Source organism: Microcaecilia unicolor, chromosome 6 (assembly GCF_901765095.1).
Source record: "Microcaecilia unicolor chromosome 6, aMicUni1.1, whole genome shotgun sequence".
Lineage (NCBI taxonomy): Eukaryota > Metazoa > Chordata > Amphibia > Gymnophiona > Siphonopidae > Microcaecilia > Microcaecilia unicolor.
The window spans coordinates 143357159-143373678 of NC_044036.1; the positions used below are offsets into that span (position 1 = coordinate 143357159).

Genomic DNA, 16520 nt, shown 5'->3' on the forward strand with positions numbered 1-16520 from the left:
GGTGGTAAATGTGAGCCCTCCAAAACCCACCACAAACCCACTGTACCCACATGTAGGTGCCCCCCTTCATCCCTAAGGGCTATGGTAGTAGTGTACAGTTGTGGGGAGTGGGTTTTGGGGGGCTCAGCACACAAGGTAAGGGAGCTATGCAACTGGGAGCTTTTTCTGAAGTCCACTGCAGTGCCCCCTAGGGTGCCCGGTTGGTGTTCTGGCATGTGAGGGGGACCAGTGCACTACGATTGCTGGCTCCTCCCACGACCAAATGGCTTGGATTTGGTCATTTTTGAGATGGGCGTCCTTGGTTTCCATTATCGCCGAAAACCGGGGACGACCTAAATGTGGAGATTTGGGCATCCCCGACCGTATTATCGAAACGAAAGGTGGCCGCCCATCTTGTTTCGATAATACGGGTTTCCTCGCCCCTTCGCTGGGACGTCCTGCGAGGACGTCCTCAGGAAAACTTGGGCGCCCTGTTCGATTATGTCCCTCCATGTCTCTCACTAAGTTATTTGCTAGTGGAGCAAGTCACGTGGAGGAGCATTTTTGATATGACGTCTAAGTCGGACTTTGGATGTTTTGCACCACACGTCCCAAATTCAAATAGCAAAAGTAACCATTTTTGAAAAAAGCAAAACGCCTACCTTTTTTTTCTTTTGAAAATATTGTTTGTAATAAGGTTTTGTACTCTCTGTCAGGAATCCAATATTTAACTAACCCAGGTACGTACACAGTGCAGAATAGAGATCTCATCCATGGCAGCCTCGGAAAACTTTCTTCCACTCTTTGATACTTTCACAGCGACACATCTCTTCTGCCTTGAACACAGAATTATCAAACAAATAACCTTTCTTTCAAAGCTCCATCCTTTTGAAAGTTTGCTTTTTTAAGTAATTATTTGCTTAGGGTTCCTTTTACTAAAGTGTGGGAAAGTTTGGGCTTAGCATATTTTGACATTCGACTTTTCTGCATGCTAAACCCAGACTTAATGTGGCATTTTTGGGGGTTTTTTCTCTTTCATTATTTTTATTTGCAGGTTGGGTGCTAATTATCCCTTCAGCGCACTAGACCTGCAAATAATTAACAAGGGAGCAGTGGTGAAATAATAGTGGAGCAGCATCAGTCATGGGGTTGTCAGCTCTGCTAGTCCCCTGCCCCGGAACAGGAAGTTAATGTCAGAGGGGGCAGGAGACCAGCAGATCCAACAGTCCTGTGAATGATCAGTGCATCCCCTTGCTTGTTGTACACTGAATTTTGCCATATCACCAACAGTAGCTGCTTATAATCAAATAGATTAATTTGGATTTTCATAGCAATTAGCATCCAGATTGGATCATAATGCACATTGCTGTTCAATACAGAAATCGTTTTACAGATAGATATAGAGCAGATGGTCTAATACCAGATTCCTAGTGTTAGTCTAGAAGAAAAATCTAAAGAGGTGAGGACAGACGGCACAATGCATTGATTTGAGTGAGGCTAACTTGCTTAATGCCACATACAGAGTTAGTGGCCTAGTGGTTACAACACCAGTCTTGACATCCAGAGGTGCCCCGTTCCACTGCTGCTCCTTGTGATCTTGGGCAAGTCACTTAACTCTCTATTGCCACAGGTACAAAGTTAGATTATGAGCCAGTGTAGCTGAATATAACTCACTTTGAGCTACTACTGAAAAAGATGTGAGCAACATCCAGTCTGGACTTGACCTTCTCCTAAAGCCTAGCTCTGAGTTTTTGCCTTTCTGCTCCATCAAAGAACCACCCAATATGCCTTATTAGAGCAAAAATACATAATTGGACACAAAATCATTCAAATAAGGTTTCAAATGAATCCGTTGACCACCTATTCTGTAGACGGTTATATAAAACAGCTGGGTGGGGTATAATACTCACTGTATGTCATGACACAGCCAGACTGTTGAAAAGAATCCCCAACCCACTTTCTGAACTACCTTGTATCTTCCATTGAAAACGTCGGCTTTATTCACAGGGTGGTAACCTCCTGTAATAATGGATCATCAAGAGAACGTTATAATATAAGATGATTGCAAGCACTATGAACCTCTTGCTTTCCTGCCAAAGCACATTTCTGTCTACTTAGTCCCTCTCCATGTAGGTTCCTGTACAATTCTATTTATGTTCTGAAATTAATGAGACTGCTTTCATGTCACCAGCGTTCCTTCATACTGGTTTCCATACTTAAAAGAAGCTATGAGGGAGTCAGTTGTGCAGTATTGTTATCTATTCTGATGCTTGAGAGTCAGATTTTAAAGTGGCGTTCTCCCCTTTCAGGGTCAATCGATAGGCTGAAAGGTGCAGTTTGAAACAGCACAACTGCCCGCACATCAAAATTCAAGTTAATACATAACGGGGGAGATTCTATATATGACGCCTGAAAAATCCACACGGCAATAATTTTTGCCTAAGCGTATTGTATAATATTTACGTGCAGAATATAATGCTTAATTGATAGCCCAGCGCCTAAAACTACACACCTCCATTTACACCAACGAAAATGTGACGTAAATCTCTGTGCATAGATTTACGCGGACTGGGTCATATTCTATAGCAATGCACGTAAATTTGGGAATGCCCACTTCCCCACCCATAGCCACACCCCTTTTGAACTGCACACTTTAGAATTTAGGCACAGTTCATTACATCATACGCTTAGAGGGGCATAATCGAATGCGAATGCCCATCTCCATGGGCGTCTATGTCCGAGAACGGGTACGTGAAGGGGTGGGACAGACCGTATTTTTGAAAAAAAAATAGGCATCATCTTTTTTTTCAATAATACGGTTTGTGCCGGGCAAATGCATTGGATTTGTGCGGATTTGAGCTGGGCGGTTTTGTTTTTCAGCAATAATGGAAACCGAAGGCGCCCAGCTCAAAAACGAACAAATCCAAGGCATTTGGTCGTGGGAGGGGCCAGGATTCGTAGTGCACTGGTCTCCCTCACATGCCAGGACACCAACCGGGCACCCTAGGGGGCACTTGTAACAATTAAAAAAAAAAGTAAAATACCGCCAAAGTCCATAGCTCCCATCCCTTGGGTGCTGAGCCCCCCCAAATCCCCCCCCCCCCCCAAAACCCACTGCCCACAACTGTACACCATTACCATAGCCCTTATGGCTGAAGGGGGGCACCTAGATGTGGGTACAGTGGGTTTTGGGGGCGGTTTGGAGCACGCCCATTTACCACCACAAGTGTAACAGGTAGGGGGGGATGGGCCTGGCTGATAACAACTGCTCCAGGGACCTGCATACTGCTGTGATGGAGCTGGGTATGGCATTTGAGGCTGGCATACAGACTGGAAAAAAAAGTTGTTAAAGTTCTTTTTTTGTGGGGGGGGGTTAGTGACCACTGGGGGAGTCAGGGGTGGTCATCCCCAATTCCCTCCGGTGGTCATCTGGTCATTTAGGGCACTTTTTTGGGACTTGTTCGTGAAAAAAAAGGGTCCAAAAAAAGTGACCCAAATTAGCGCTAAATTCGGCCTTTCTTTTTTCGATTATCGGCCGAAGGCATCCATCTGTCCTCGGCCGATAAACACGCCCCAGTCCCGCCTTCACCATGCCTCCGACACGCCCCCATCAACTTTGCCCGTTTCTTCGACAGATTGCAGTTGAAGACGCCCAAAATTGGCTTTCGATTGTACTGATTTCGGCGCCTTTGCGAGATGGGCGCCCATCTCCCGATTTGGGTCAAAATATGGGCGCCCATTGCTTTCGAAAATAAGGCCGTTAGTGAGTTATGCATGTACATTCTAATTATTTCCAATTAGTGCTCATTGTTGTTTTTTATGTGCTGTTAACAATGCTGATTGGCTTGTTAAGCCAATTAAGTTACGCACGTTGTTATGGACTATGCTTAGATTTAGGTGCAGAACGCTAGGCATGATATATGAACCTGCTAATAAGTGGGAAAGTGCGGGGTATAAGTGTTACAAATAATAATAATATATAGAATCTGGCACAATATGGCATTGATTAAATACCTGATTCAACATGCCTTTTGGGGACGGGGATATGCAGGACCCACCTGGACAATATTCAGCAGGGTTTTCCTCCCATCCTGGTTCTCCCATGGCAATAAAACAATCTGTGCTCTTGTAACCTAATGATGGCAGGGAAACCAGCACCTGAAAATATGGCAGGAGATGTTGAATTCACATGTAGCTTGTAGCATTTGCAGGAAATAATATTTTGACATAGTGTATAGTTTTGTCAACAGTTAATTTCTCTGTTGCACTCAGTTCTTGTATGTATCCAAGATAGTTTATTTCTATTATTCACAGCTAAGACATATTCATTTTCCACACTCCCTCCCTCTTTTCCCTGCACTTTTTCCCTTTTAAATCTCCTTTCTCCTGCTCTATACCTTTCCTGTTTTTTTTCTTCCTCACCACCCTCAGCCTCTCATTGCTCTTCCCATGCTCTCAGGTTCCTCTGAACCAGGAATGTGTCAGGGTGTAGAGACATTAGCTTTTCCTCTGGGTTTAGAGGTGGTGTTGAAATGTTAAAACAGGGCTAGTTGCTAGTTGGAAAGAAGCATCAGTCTGTGTCAGCCTGAATTATGTTGATGTGTTCAAAGTGGAAGGAATCCCATCTGAGAACTTTGGTTAATGGCTGTGATCCATTAACTTGGAAGGGTGGCAGAACATGAGCATTTTTTGCAGGTGGCTTGCACAGCTGTTTAGGGGAAGGGGGAGACAAGGGATTAGTGGGGGATTTGTAGAAACAAGCACTCAGCACATCTGAATTAATGGTCCTGAACACCATAGAGCTAACAGAGCTAGGCGACATCTCCAGGCCAGTTCATTGACAAATCATTAACCTTTATCTATTCCAGGCTTGCCCAAGCTATGGCCCACCGGCCAGAACCCAGCCCATCAAGTGCTTTTTTTTCTGGCCCTTGGAAGCTTGGCAATTCTTGTGGTACTTACAGCAGGGATTCCTCATGTTTGCAGAGAGCTAAGTCATGGTGGGTAAGCAGGAATCCTGCCATTTTCTTCTGCTGCTGAAGCCAGGTGAAGGAATAGAAATTGGGTGAAGGCTTGGCTTGGGGGGGTGGGGGGCGGATACATGAGTGGGAGAAACTGGTGAAGGTTGGTTGAGGGCAGTGGTGTGCTGGTAAATGTTTAACAACAGGCTCTCTCCCCAGTCCACCTCTGCGCCCCCCCTCGTCCACCTTTGCGCCCCCCCCTCGTCCACCTCTGCGTCCCCCCCCCCCCAAATTGCAGAACTGGCTATAGCCGGGGAGTGAGCCTGGGGGGGGGGCAATGCATTACTCCAGGAAAAAAAATTAAAATGATCCTAGGTTCCAATCTAATTAATGTTTAAAGTGGGATAAAATGCCATAAATAAGTAAATAAATATAAACTTTTAATGTTGAGCACCTGATTCTCAAAGTGGACATATTCCAAACACTTTAATGAAAATAAAATGATTTTTTTGTACCTTTGTTGTCTGGTGACTTTGTTTTTCTGATCATGCTGGCCCAGTATCCAATTCTGCTGCTATCTGTCCTCTTAACTCCATTTCCAGGGCTTCCTTTCCATTTATTTCTTTACTTTCCGCCTTTCTTCTTCATTTCTTGCCCTACATCCTTAAGTAAAAGCTGGGTCCTCCGCAGACTTGACTGTCCAGTGGATCCAGCTTCTGCCTATTTTCTTCATCCATGTGCAGTTTTTCTCCTCTCTTCCTTTTCCCTCATCTCATCTCCTTCCTCACTCTTCCCTCCCCTCCATCCATGTCCAGCATTTCTTCTCTCTCCCTTCCCTCTCCTCCATCCATGTCCAGCAACCCTCCTCTCCCCTGCCCTCCCCTCCATCCACCCATGTCCAGCAACCCTCTTCTCCTCCCTGCCCTCCCCTCCATCCACCCATGTCCAGCAACCCTCTTCGTCCCCCTACCCTCCCCTCCATCCACCCATCCAGCAACCCTCCTCTCCCCTCCATCCACCCATGTCCAGCAACCCTCCTCTCCCCCCTGCCCTCCTCTCCATCCACCCATGTCCAGCAACCCTCCTCTTCCCTCTACTCTCCCCTCCATCCACCCATGTCTAGCAACCCTCCTCTCTCCTCCATCCATCCATGTCCAGCAACCCTTCTCTCCCCTCCATCCACCCATGTCCAGCAACCCTCCTCTTCCCCCTTCCCTCCCCTCCATCCACCCATGTCCTGCAACCCTCCTATCCCCTCCCCTCCATCCACCCATGTCCAGCAACCCTCCTCTCCCCCCTGCCCTCCCCTCCATCCACCCATGTCCAGCAACTCTCCTCTCCCCTGCCCTTCCCTCCATCCACCCATGTCCAGCAACCCTCCTCTCCCCCCTGCCCTCCCCTCCATCCACCCATGTCCAGCAATCCTCCTCTCCCCCCTGCCATCCCCTCCATTCACCCATGTCCAGCAACCCTCTTCTCCCCCCTGCCCTCCCCTTCATCCACCCATGTTAGCCATCTCCTACCAGCCTCCCTCCCCCAGCAGCCCATGCCAACCATCAGCCCCTCCCCTACTGAACACCAGACATTTTCTGCCTTCTTCCAGCCCCCCCCCCCCCCGGTTCCCGCTCCCCAGGTTGTCCATCATCTCTTGTCTGCCCTCAGCTCCCTGATAGCCCTTGTTTCCTTCCTGCTGCTGCCCTGCCTTTAGATATTGTATTTTTCCTCGAGTCGCGGCGCCGGCATTGAAAGCAGCAGGCTCGGCTCCATCCTTCCCTCGCATGATATTTAAAGGCAGGGCAGCGGCAGGAAGGAAACGAGGGCTGTCGGGGTGCTGAGGGCAGACAGGAGATGATGGACGACCTGCAGCTCGCGGGGTGGGGGGAGGAGAGGCAAGCTGGCTCACAACAACTGGCTCGCAAGATGCCAATAAATTTAACAACCGGCTCTTGCGAGCCGGCTCCAGCACACCACTGGTTGAGGGGTTACATGAGCTAGAGCGAGACTGGTGAAAGCTGGAGAGGGGATCATGCACCATCATATTTTGCCACTTTATGATAAAACATGTGGCAAAATACAACAGTGTATTTTTTGGCCCTCCAAATATTACAAAATATAAAATGTGTCCCCCACACATTCTATTCAATGGAGGCAGGGTATGCAAATAGATCTCATGCATATTCATTGGGGAAATTCTGAAAACCCGACTGGATTCCGGCCTTCAAGGACTGAGGTTGACATCCCTGCTTTAGACTGTTGCACAGTGCTGGTGGAGGGGGAAGGGGGCCTTGCCTGGTGGTGCTAAATTTAAGAATTTTGCTGTCATTCCAAAGGGGCTATTCCCTATTCAGTTTCACCTGCACCAGTGTTTAAATGAAATGTTTTTCTCTTCCAGAAGTTTCAGGTGGAATGAAATCCTTGGGGATAAATGTGCCAGCAAATGGATTCGCTAGGGTTGCCAACTGGATCCCGATTCGCCTGACAGGGTTGATCCAGTTCTGGGCTTACCCCAATGCATGCAAGTTAGGCGCAATCATATATTCTTTTTTTAATTTATTTATTTATAATTTCACATAATTACAAGATACACTTGTTATAGAAAACTCGGAATTGAAATATCAAACAAAAGAAATTACAATAATATTTCTCATATCAATAGAAACAATATTTTCCTATCTTAGACCACCAACACTTTAGGGGGGAGTCAAAGAAATTGAGGAGAACAAAAACAAATTATTTTTCTTATTTAGGCAATAGGACCTAGACCGCCCCACAGGTAGTCAATACTTCATTATTTCCCTTAGTCCAAGAGGTCATTTGACAATCTTCTTTGATCCAACAAAGCTTTTCAATTGTTTAGGTTCATAGAAAATGTACTTATTATCCAAGTATTTGATTAGACATTTACATGGGTAGGCTAGCAAAAAGCTAGCTCCCAAAGCTTTAACTTCATCTCTTAATAACAGAAACTCTCTTCTTTTTTCCTGAGTAAATCTAGTGACATCTGGGTAGATCCACAAGCGAGATCCCAAAAAAGTTTTTTGAGCATTTTTGAAATATAGTTTCATAATTGAATTAAGGTCTTGCTCAAAGACCAGAGAAACTAGCAAAGTTGAACGGGTGTGAATTTCAGGCAATGAGTTTTCAAGAAAAGCTGTTAAATTTTGTAATCCATCCTCTTGCATTCCCTGTACTTCTGATTTTCTCCTTTGTTCCTCCATTTTCTTCTGTGGAATTGGAAGGTAACATATTTTATTTATAGGAGGAATCATCTCGGGGGAACAATTGAGAACCTCAGTGAGATATTTCTTAAATAATTCTAAACCACTCAGTTCAACCATTTTTGGGAAATTTAATACTCTCAGGTTAAGTCTCCTATTATAATTCTCCAGCTGATTTATTTTACTATGAATAAAGGTTTTATCCTTTATCAAGGAGACAGTTGTATTTTTTATAGAAGAAATTTCTTGTTGAAAAATATCATTCTGTTTAATAGTATCTTGTTTAATTTTTTCAAGAGAGTCTTGCAAAGAATCTACTTTAGTCACTAGAGAAGCTGTATCAGCTGCTGCCTTTAGAACTGTTTGATTCAAAGTTTTTAACATTGCCCATATGGCCTCGAGGGTTACCTCCGTGCGAGCTTCCTGCTCTTGTTGTTGAAAACCTCTCCCGCTCGCTGCCTCCGCAGTGCCAGCCGCCGAATAATCCTCAGCGTCAACTTCGGACGTTGTTGGAGATTCCACCGCGTCTCGGTAGTTCGCGGGACACGGAGGTGGGGAAATATCCGGTGAGGATAGAGTGATGGTATCCTGTTCCAGGGAAGCCGTCGCTCCTCCGACCCCTTCCACCGCGGAACTCCTCACCGCTGTCACCCGTGGCGTGCTTGTGGCGAAAGCGTCGAGGGTCGACTGGACTGATCGAGTGGTCGTCGCTGCGGGTGGTAAGCTCTTGACCACCCCTTTCCTTTTAGTATGGGGCATTTTAGTTAAAGAAATCTTGTTTTAAATCAGAAAAGGAGAAAGGTCCAGGGAGACTCGACGAACGCTCTCAAGCTGCGTCCGCCATCTTGAAACTCTCCCCCGGCGCAATCATATATTCTAAGTCAGTGGCAGGCATCAATGGATACGCTTAGGTGTTCTATGATATCCCTTAGATTCTATTTAGCGCATCTAGAGAGTCGCACCGAAATCTAAGTGCTTTTTACAACTACAGTGGGGGAAATAAGTATTTGATCCCTTGCTGATTTTGTAAGTTTGCCCACTGACAAAGACATGAGCAGCCCATAATTGAAGGGTAGGTTATTGGTAACAGTGAGAGATAGCACATCACAAATTAAATCCGGAAAATCACATTGTGGAAAGTATATGAATTTATTTGCATTCTGCAGAGGGAAATAAGTATTTGATCCCCCACCAACCAGTAAGAGATCTGGCCCCTACAGACCAGGTAGATGCTCCAAATCAACTCGTTACCTGCATGACAGACAGCTGTCGGCAATGGTCACCTGTATGAAAGACACCTGTCCACAGACTCAGTGAATCAGTCAGACTCTAACCTCTACAAAATGGCCAAGAGCAAGGAGCTGTCTAAGGATGTCAGGGACAAGATCATACACCTGCACAAGGCTGGAATGGGCTACAAAACCATCAGTAAGACGCTGGGCGAGAAGGAGACAACTGTTGGTGCCATAGTAAGAAAATGGAAGAAGTACAAAATGACTGTCAATCGACAAAGATCTGGGGCTCCACGCAAAATCTCACCTCGTGGGGTATCCTTGATCATGAGGAAGGTTAGAAATCAGCCTACAACTACAAGGGGGGAACTTGTCAATGATCTCAAGGCAGCTGGGACCACTGTCACCACGAAAACCATTGGTAACACATTACGACATAACGGATTGCAATCCTGCAGTGCCCGCAAGGTCCCCCTGCTCCGGAAGGCACATGTGACGGCCCGTCTGAAGTTTGCCAGTGAACACCTGGATGATGCCGAGAGTGATTGGGAGAAGGTGCTGTGGTCAGATGAGACAAAAATTGAGCTCTTTGGCATGAACTCAACTCGCCGTGTTCGGAGGAAGAGAAATGCTGCCTATGACCCAAAGAACACCGTCCCCACTGTCAAGCATGGAGGTGGAAATGTTATGTTTTGGGGGTGTTTCTCTGCTAAGGGCACAGGACTACTTCACCGCATCAATGGGAGAATGGATGGGGCCATGTACCGTACAATTCTGAGTGACAACCTCCTTCCCTCCGCCAGGGCCTTAAAAATGGGTCGTGGCTGGGTCTTCCAGCACGACAATGACCCAAAACATACAGCCAAGGCAACAAAGGAGTGGCTCAGGAAGAAGCACATTAGGGTCATGGAGTGGCCTAGCCAGTCACCAGACCTTAATCCCATTGAAAACTTATGGAGGGAGCTGAAGCTGCGAGTTGCCAAGCGACAGCCCAGAACTCTTAATGATTTAGAGATGATCTGCAAAGAGGAGTGGACCAAAATTCCTCCTGACATGTGTGCAAACCTCATCATCAACTACAGAAGACGTCTGACCGCTGTGCTTGCCAACAAGGGTTTTGCCACCAAGTATTAGGTCTTGTTTGCCAGAGGGATTAAATACTTATTTCCCTCTGCAGAATGCAAATAAATTCATATACTTTCCACAATGTGATTTTCCGGATTTAATTTGTGATGTGCTATCTCTCACTGTTACCAATAACCTACCCTTCAATTATGGGCTGCTCATGTCTTTGTCAGTGGGCAAACTTACAAAATCAGCAAGGGATCAAATACTTATTTCCCCCACTGTATGTGCGTAACATAATTGGCTTAACAGTCTAATCAGTGTTGATAACAGCTCTTAACAAGCAATAACGAGCACTAATTAGTAATAATTAGAATTTACGTGCACAACTCGCTAAGCGCATTCTGTAATGCAATGTGCCTAATTTCTAATGTGCGCAGGCAAAAAGGGGCATGGTTATGGGCAGGAAATGGGCATTTCGTGGGCATTCCAAAATTTACATATGTAGTTTTAGCAGGGGCGTAGCTAGGTGGGGCCACGGGGGCATGGGCCCCCACAGATTTAGCCCTGGTCCTACTGCTTTCACCCTCCCCCGCCACATTCGACCCTCCCACTGCCGCCAACCCTCCCCTGCCACCGCTGTCAGGTACCTTTGCTGGCGGGGGTCCACACCCCTCCGCCAGCTGAAGTCCTCTTCAGCGGCAGTCTCCGATGCGTTGCTGATCTGGATTCTGTTTGTGTGAGTCCTGACGTCCTGCACGTAGGAACGTGCAGGACATCAGGACTCACACAAACAGAATCCAGATCAGCGAACACGCCGGACTCGGAGACCGGCGCTGAAGGGGACTTCGGCTGGCGGGGGTTGGGGACCTCCGCCAGCAAAGGTACCTGGTGATGGCGGGGGAGGGTTGGCGGCGGCGGGAGGGGGATCGAAAAGGGATGGGGGGGTCGGCAGCACCAGGGGGCTAAAATGTGCCCCCTCACCTCGGACTGTGGACCCCCCTCCCGCCGGTCTGGCTACGCCCCTGAGTTATAGAATATGGCCCAGTCTGCCTAAATATACACACTGGGATATAAGGCACATTTTTGTTGGTGTAATTTTAGGTGCTGATATATTAACTTAGCTTATTCTATATGCCACACCTAAATCTAGGCACCGCTTATAGAATCCACTTAATCGGCAATGGATTTCTGCACTGATCTTTTAGGCGCCATATATATAGAATCTCCCCCTACAGTGGTGGAAATAAGTATTTGATCCCTTGCTGATTTTGTAAGTTTGCCCACTGACAAAGACATGAGCAGCCCATAATTGAAGGGTAGGTTATTGGTAACAGTGAGAGATAGCACATCACAAATTAAATCCGGAAAATCACATTGTGGAAAGTATATGAATTTATTTGCATTCTGCAGAGGGAAATAAGTATTTAATCCCTCTGGCAAACAAGACCTAATACTTGGTGGCAAAACCCTTGTTGGCAAGCACAGCGGTCAGACGTCTTCTGTAGTTGATGATGAGGTTTGCACACATGTCAGGAGGAATTTTGGTCCACTCCTCTTTGCAGATCATCTCTAAATCATTAAGAGTTCTGGGCTGTCGCTTGGCAACTCGCAGCTTCAGCTCCCTCCATAAGTTTTCAATGGGATTAAGGTCTGGTGACTGGCTAGGCCACTCCATGACCCTAATGTGCTTCTTCCTGAGCCACTCCTTTGTTGCCTTGGCTGTATGTTTTGGGTCATTGTCGTGCTGGAAGACCCAGCCACGACCCATTTTTAAGGCCCTGGCGGAGGGAAGGAGGTTGTCACTCAGAATTGTACGGTACATGGCCCCATCCATTCTCCCATTGATGCGGTGAAGTAGTCCTGTGCCCTTAGCAGAGAAACACCCCCAAAACATAACATTTCCACCTCCATGCTTGACAGTGGGGACGGTGTTCTTTGGGTCATAGGCAGCATTTCTCTTCCTCCAAACACGGCGAGTTGAGTTCATGCCAAAGAGCTCAATTTTTGTCTCATCTGACCACAGCACCTTCTCCCAATCACTCTCGGCATCATCCAGGTGTTCACTGGCAAACTTCAGACGGGCCGTCACATGTGCCTTCCGGAGCAGGGGGACCTTGCGGGCACTGCAGGATTGCAATCCGTTATGTCGTAATGTGTTACCAATGGTTTTCGTGGTGACAGTGGTCCCAGCTGCCTTGAGAACATTGACAAGTTCCCCCCTTGTAGTTGTAGGCTGATTTCTAACCTTCCTCATGATCAAGGATACCCCACGAGGTGAGATTTTGCGTGGAGCCCCAGATCTTTGTCGATTGACAGTCATTTTGTACTTCTTCCATTTTCTTACTATGGCACCAACAGTTGTCTCCTTCTCGCCCAGCGTCTTACTGATGGTTTTGTAGCCCATTCCAGCCTTGTGCAGGTGTATGATCTTGTCCCTGACATCCTTAGACAGCTCCTTGCTCTTGGCCATTTTGTAGAGGTTAGAGTCTGACTGATTCACTGAGTCTGTAGACAGGTGTCTTTCATACAGGTGACCATTGCCGACAGCTGTCTGTCATGCAGGTAACGAGTTGATTTGGAGCATCTACCTGGTCTGTAGGGGCCAGATCTCTTACTGGTTGGTGGGGGATCAAATACTTATTTCCCTCTGCAGAATGCAAATAAATTCATATACTTTCCACAATGTGATTTTCCGGATTTAATTTGTGATGTGCTATCTCTCACTGTTACCAATAACCTACCCTTCAATTATGGGCTGCTCATGTCTTTGTCAGTGGGCAAACTTACAAAATCAGCAAGGGATCAAATACTTATTTCCACCACTGTATATGTGTAACTGATAGAATTCTATTTATTATCAGCTGAATTCAGTAAATGGTGCCAAACAATTAGTGCTAAACGCTATTCTATAAACGGCGCAGATCTGCCATCTTCTGTAACACTGGGCTCAAATTCTAGCAACGCCCCTGACCCATCCATGTTCCTCCCATGGCCATGCCTCCTTTTCTTAGCCACGTCTAGCAATTTATGTGCCCATCTTTATAGAATATCAACTAGGGAGATGCACAGATAAACTCCAATTGTTTCCAATTTGTGCCAATATAGGGCCCAATTATTGGTGCTAATTTAAGGCCCAAATTTGCATGCACAGTTTTGAGTGCCATTATATAGAATTTGTGTGTATAAATTGGAGACACGCCCATGTCCCTTCCACATGTGTGCCCCATGCAATTTCCAGGTTTGACAGCAGTGCATCTGCTTGCGTTGTGTTAAGAGTCACATCATTTTAGGCATCTGCTGTATGCGCTGGTTTTTTCCAATCTATTAAACACCACAAGTTTTCCGTTTTTAGAGTTGCTCCTTTCAGAAGGTTTCAAATTAGCTTATACATTATCTATTTGTTCATGAATATATGAGAAACTATGGTGCTCCTGACGCAGCCCTTGGTGGGCGAAACACGGCCTGTGTCGGGCAATTTGTTTACATGCGGTATCTTCAATAAAATCTTTCTGATGTTATATTGATCTGCTGGCTTCTTTTTCCATAATGCACTTACATGCGTAAGTATCATTATTCTGTGCACTATGCAAGACAGGGTAACTACATGCTCCCAGTTAGAGAATTGCCTTTAGATTTGTACATGAAGAAACGGAGGATGCAGCGACTTGCAAAGAGCGTCTGTGTGTAAGATGTGGGACTTGAACTTTTATTTCCTTGGTTCGCCATCTGCTTCTCTAACCACTAAGCTGCTCCTGCTTTTGACCAGTACTTAAACATGTGTAATAGTATGTACAGTGGTGGAAATAAGTATTTGATCCCTTGCTGATTTTGTAAGTTTGCCCACTGACAAAGACATGAGCAGCCCATAATTGAAGGGTAGGTTATTGGTAACAGTGAGAGATAGCACATCACAAATTAAATCCGGAAAATCACATTGTGGAAAGTATATGAATTTATTTGCATTCTGCAGAGGGAAATAAGTATTTGATCCCCCACCAACCAGTAAGAGATCTGGCCCCTACAGACCAGGTAGATGCTCCAAATCAACTCGTTACCTGCATGACAGACAGCTGTCGGCAATGGTCACCTGTATGAAAGACACCTGTCCACAGACTCAGTGAATCAGTCAGACTCTAACCTCTACAAAATGGCCAAGAGCAAGGAGCTGTCTAAGGATGTCAGGGACAAGATCATACACCTGCACAAGGCTGGAATGGGCTACAAAACCATCAGTAAGACGCTGGGCGAGAAGGAGACAACTGTTGGTGCCATAGTAAGAAAATGGAAGAAGTACAAAATGACTGTCAATCGACAAAGATCTGGGGCTCCACGCAAAATCTCACCTCGTGGGGTATCCTTGATCATGAGGAAGGTTAGAAATCAGCCTACAACTACAAGGGGGGAACTTGTCAATGATCTCAAGGCAGCTGGGACCACTGTCACCACGAAAACCATTGGTAACACATTACGACATAACGGATTGCAATCCTGCAGTGCCCGCAAGGTCCCCCTGCTCCGGAAGGCACATGTGACGGCCCGTCTGAAGTTTGCCAGTGAACACCTGGATGATGCCGAGAGTGATTGGGAGAAGGTGCTGTGGTCAGATGAGACAAAAATTGAGCTCTGGCATGAACTCAACTCGCCGTGTTTGGAGGAAGAGAAATGCTGCCTATGACCCAAAGAACACCGTCCCCACTGTCAAGCATGGAGGTGGAAATGTTATGTTTTGGGGGTGTTTCTCTGCTAAGGGCACAGGACTACTTCACCGCATCAATGGGAGAATGGATGGGGCCATGTACCGTACAATTCTGAGTGACAACCTCCTTCCCTCCGCCAGGGCCTTAAAAATGGGTCGTGGCTGGGTCTTCCAGCACGACAATGACCCAAAACATACAGCCAAGGCAACAAAGGAGTGGCTCAGGAAGAAGCACATTAGGGTCATGGAGTGGCCTAGCCAGTCACCAGACCTTAATCCCATTGAAAACTTAAGGAGGGAGCTGAAGCTGCGAGTTGCCAAGCGACAGCCCAGAACTCTTAATGATTTAGAGATGATCTGCAAAGAGGAGTGGACCAAAATTCCTCCTGACATGTGTGCAAACCTCATCATCAACTACAGAAGACGTCTGACCGCTGTGCTTGCCAACAAGGGTTTTGCCACCAAGTATTAGGTCTTGTTTGCCAGAGGGATTAAATACTTATTTCCCTCTGCAGAATGCAAATAAATTCATATACTTTCCACAATGTGATTTTCCGGATTTAATTTGTGATGTGCTATCTCTCACTGTTACTAATAACCTACCCTTCAATTATGGGCTGCTCATGTCTTTGTCAGTGGGCAAACTTACAAAATCAGCAAGGGATCAAATACTTATTTCCACCACTGTATGTGGGGGAGGGCTTGAGCAAGGAGGGTGTTACTGACAAGAATACCTCAAAACCAGTGGCTGTGGAGGGGCAGTAAAACTATAGCTTAGCAGAGCTCCTTTAATTTTAGCCCCGTCATTTGCTCTCCATCCACTTCAATCACCGTTCTACACTGCGATTCTGAATGTGTGGCACGAATGGACTGACTGACATGCAGTGTGACTATGGAGAGAATGTTAAGTGGACCCCTGTCACTTCCATGCTCCGTTTAATGCCAAGTTTTCTGGAAGCTTTTCACAGAGACATCCACTCTAGGAGGATGGCAATAGCTCTGCAGTTGTGTAATCGCAAATTGTATTTTATTAAAATCTTTACCATCTTCTTTAATCCTTCTTTCTTCTCAAAAACCCTGCTAATCAAAGTCAGAAACATACATACTGTCTTCCCTTGGAAGCATTCCAGAGATCCGGAAGAATGGATAGGTACTGCCAGCAAGATAATCAAACACAGTTATATGGATGGCAACAGCCAGCATGACCACATGTTTTTTTTTTGAATATAGGCTACTTGAATTTGTAATTTTGGATATATAAATCTGTATACAACCAAAGTTTTCCTTCCTAAAGGGGGTGTTGTTGAGATGTCCTGGGGGTGCTGCTCCTTAGACTTGAGATGTCTAGTAGAGAATGACACGGGGA

At 46.1% G+C, this 16520-nt stretch overlaps 1 protein-coding gene across 1 annotated transcript in view; it reads right to left on the reverse strand.

Annotated features, from left to right (window-relative positions):
- LOC115473284 (SRSF protein kinase 1-like) overlaps nt 1-16520 on the reverse strand; it is a 44348-nt gene that overhangs the window by 20955 nt on the left and 6873 nt on the right. The window contains exons 2-4 of the mRNA XM_030208111.1: nt 4038-4137; nt 1890-1998; nt 728-815 (exon numbers count right to left, since the gene is read on the reverse strand). Of these exons, the coding sequence (XP_030063971.1) occupies nt 728-815; nt 1890-1998; nt 4038-4137 (297 nt within the window). The remainder of the gene's footprint in view (nt 1-727; nt 816-1889; nt 1999-4037; nt 4138-16520) is intronic.